Raw genomic sequence first — 2,449 nt, forward strand, 5'->3', positions numbered from 1 at the left:
TGGCTGTCCTGCCTCTTGCTACAATCAACTCCTTTGCAAGGGTTTCTTGCATCCGGGCACACAACACTCATGACTGTATCAACAAAATCAGAGTGAGTCTATGGAGAATTTCAGAGTTAATTTGAAACCCAAACCTAACTCCTCTGCAGGGAAAAGAAAAAAAAATGGTAAAATGAATCCAAAAGTGAGTGAAATCCATCCTATTGTGTCATGGTACAGTACCTGAGACATGGGCAGCCATGGAGAATCCAAATAATTTTACCCAAATTTTGCCCAAATAGAGCATCTGTTACACCTTTGCTACCCTGTCAGACAAAGATGGAGGGCTGCTTCAGAGTCACATCTGAATCCCCAGGTATTGCCATGGCTTGTCAATTTCAGTCCTTGTGCTACTATCTTGAATGCTCCATTTCCTTCCCCCTTTTAACTTCTTGCTAGTCTTTCCTGAACAAGACATCTGGCCCTTCTCCAAATAATAAAATAATTTATAATTATAAATAGTCATAATTTCCTTGAGATGAGGCAGTGATGTAATTAGAGGTTTAAGCATTTCTGGGATAATGTTTTCCTACTGCCATGTGCTGCTAAATGCATATTACCATGAAGAGAAAAATGACTTAGTCCTGGCCTTCCATGTAATACTATTGTATTCAGAATGGACTGGAAGAGGAGAATGCTGTTTGTGCTCTTTCAGCCCTGCTTTCCTTCAGCAGATCACATCTCTGACCTAGGAGGAAGAAAAAAAGGCCTCTTGGAATGTCATAAAAGAACTTATTCTTGTCTCTTCGGTCATTCCTGACCTCCTTGTTAATGGATTTCAGCTCCTACTAAATATGGCTCTATAGACAGTGTTGGTAAAGAGGGATTCTAGCCTGGATGTTTCTGCTAAAGGTTTTCTGAGGGGCAGTGGGAAGAATCCCCAGTCATTCTTTGTGTATATGGAAGAAAAAAGTCCTGCATTTAAATCTTGGTCCCATTGAAGTCATTAAGAGTTTTATCTTTGACTTCACTAGAGCCAGGTTTTCACCCTGGGTAGAGAGGATTTAAAAGAAGAGTAGGAGGAGAAATCACCTTGCAAAATTTGGCTTGTTAGGAAGGATGCTTATGTTCTGTGCTTAAGATATTGACACATCACATACTGGCAGTTCAAATTCCTCTATGCATTGCTGATGTTCTAACATGCCCTGTAGCAGAGGGTCAACTGAAAACCAGGAGCATGTTAGGAAAAAACTGTGATGGCTGACCCCTACCCAGCAGGGCTCACTAGTATTCAGACTGTTCTGGCTGATCCCATGAGCCCATTCTATAATAGATTTTTTTTTAAGGCAAATAAAGCAGATGCTGCCTCGTTGGATGCTGGAGATGTTTACTCTGCTGTGAAGATGTATGGCCTGACTGTGGTGGCAAAGGAGATCTACAAGGAAGGTAGCTCACCAAACACATCTCTCTTTCTAGAACATCTTCATAATTTTCCCATACAAGCATGAAGATGAAAAGAAAGCACAGTCGTGGTTCTCATTTGCCAAGGGAGCAAGTCAGATATATGCAATGTAAAGATCAGAACAGTTTCTCTTCCTGGATTGGGCTATGACTTGCTATGCAGTATTAATCAAATTCCTGTCTGTCCAGTTTTCACCTGCTTTAAAGAAGTTTTGCGATATTTAATTCCTGTTTTTGAAAACTTGTAATAATAAGTAAAATGTCAGTAATGTGCTATATCTCAATAGCATTTTCCACTGAAAACACAACCTGTCCTCTTCCTCTGGAAATTAGTGGCCTGCTGTGCATTGGGGTTCTAATACTTCCCCACCTATCCTCCTTTCCCAGTTATCACAAAGCCCTGACAAAATTAGGGGTGCACTGATAGAAATTTTTGGGGTCGATACCCAGTTTTTAAAGATGCATATTGGTTGATACCAATCTGATTTCCGATACACAGCCCGGTAGCTTGAAGAGCAGTGTCCAGCTGGTGAATCTGTTATGGTGGGAGAGGAGAGGGAAGGGAAGGGGTGTGGAGTGGGGGAAGATCGAGGCCCCAGTGGTGAGGGAGGGAGTGGGTCTGGGGTGGAGGGGGCAGGGGCTGCAGCAGGTGCTGCCCAGCCGGGGAGTTTGGGGGGGCTCCTACCACTGCGCACACCCCGGGAGAATGTGGGGAGAGTTGGGCTGGGCCAGGCTGCGCTCAGGGCGGGTGGCGGTGGTGTTGGGAGGGGTTATGGGGGGCTGCAGACACCCCAAAATTTGCTGTAGACCCCCCCCCATAGCCCCCTCCCAGTGCTGCCGCTCACCCCGCTCTGAACACAACCTAGCCCAGCCCCTGCCAGGAAGAGCCCTGCACAGCCCACAGTGATAGCCCACCCTGCCCCATGGAGATCTGGGGGCACATGCCCCCCGTGCCCTCCCAGGGTACGCGCAGCAGTGGGAACTGCCCCCTACCCTCCTCATGCCCCCC

General features: G+C 46.1%; 1 protein-coding gene across 1 annotated transcript in view; it reads left to right on the forward strand.

Annotated features, from left to right (window-relative positions):
- The window catches only part of LOC109290369 (melanotransferrin-like), a 36,814-nt gene that overhangs the window by 2,855 nt on the left and 31,510 nt on the right, over positions 1 to 2,449 (forward strand). Inside the window, exons 3-4 of the mRNA XM_019506836.1 lie at positions 1 to 92; positions 1,326 to 1,425. Of these exons, the coding sequence (XP_019362381.1) occupies positions 1 to 92; positions 1,326 to 1,425 (192 nt within the window). The remainder of the gene's footprint in view (positions 93 to 1,325; positions 1,426 to 2,449) is intronic.

This window comes from Gavialis gangeticus, unplaced genomic scaffold, assembly GCF_001723915.1.
Source record: "Gavialis gangeticus isolate Ggan-Ray unplaced genomic scaffold, GavGan_comp1, whole genome shotgun sequence".
In the NCBI taxonomy this organism is placed as follows: Eukaryota; Metazoa; Chordata; order Crocodylia; family Gavialidae; genus Gavialis; species Gavialis gangeticus.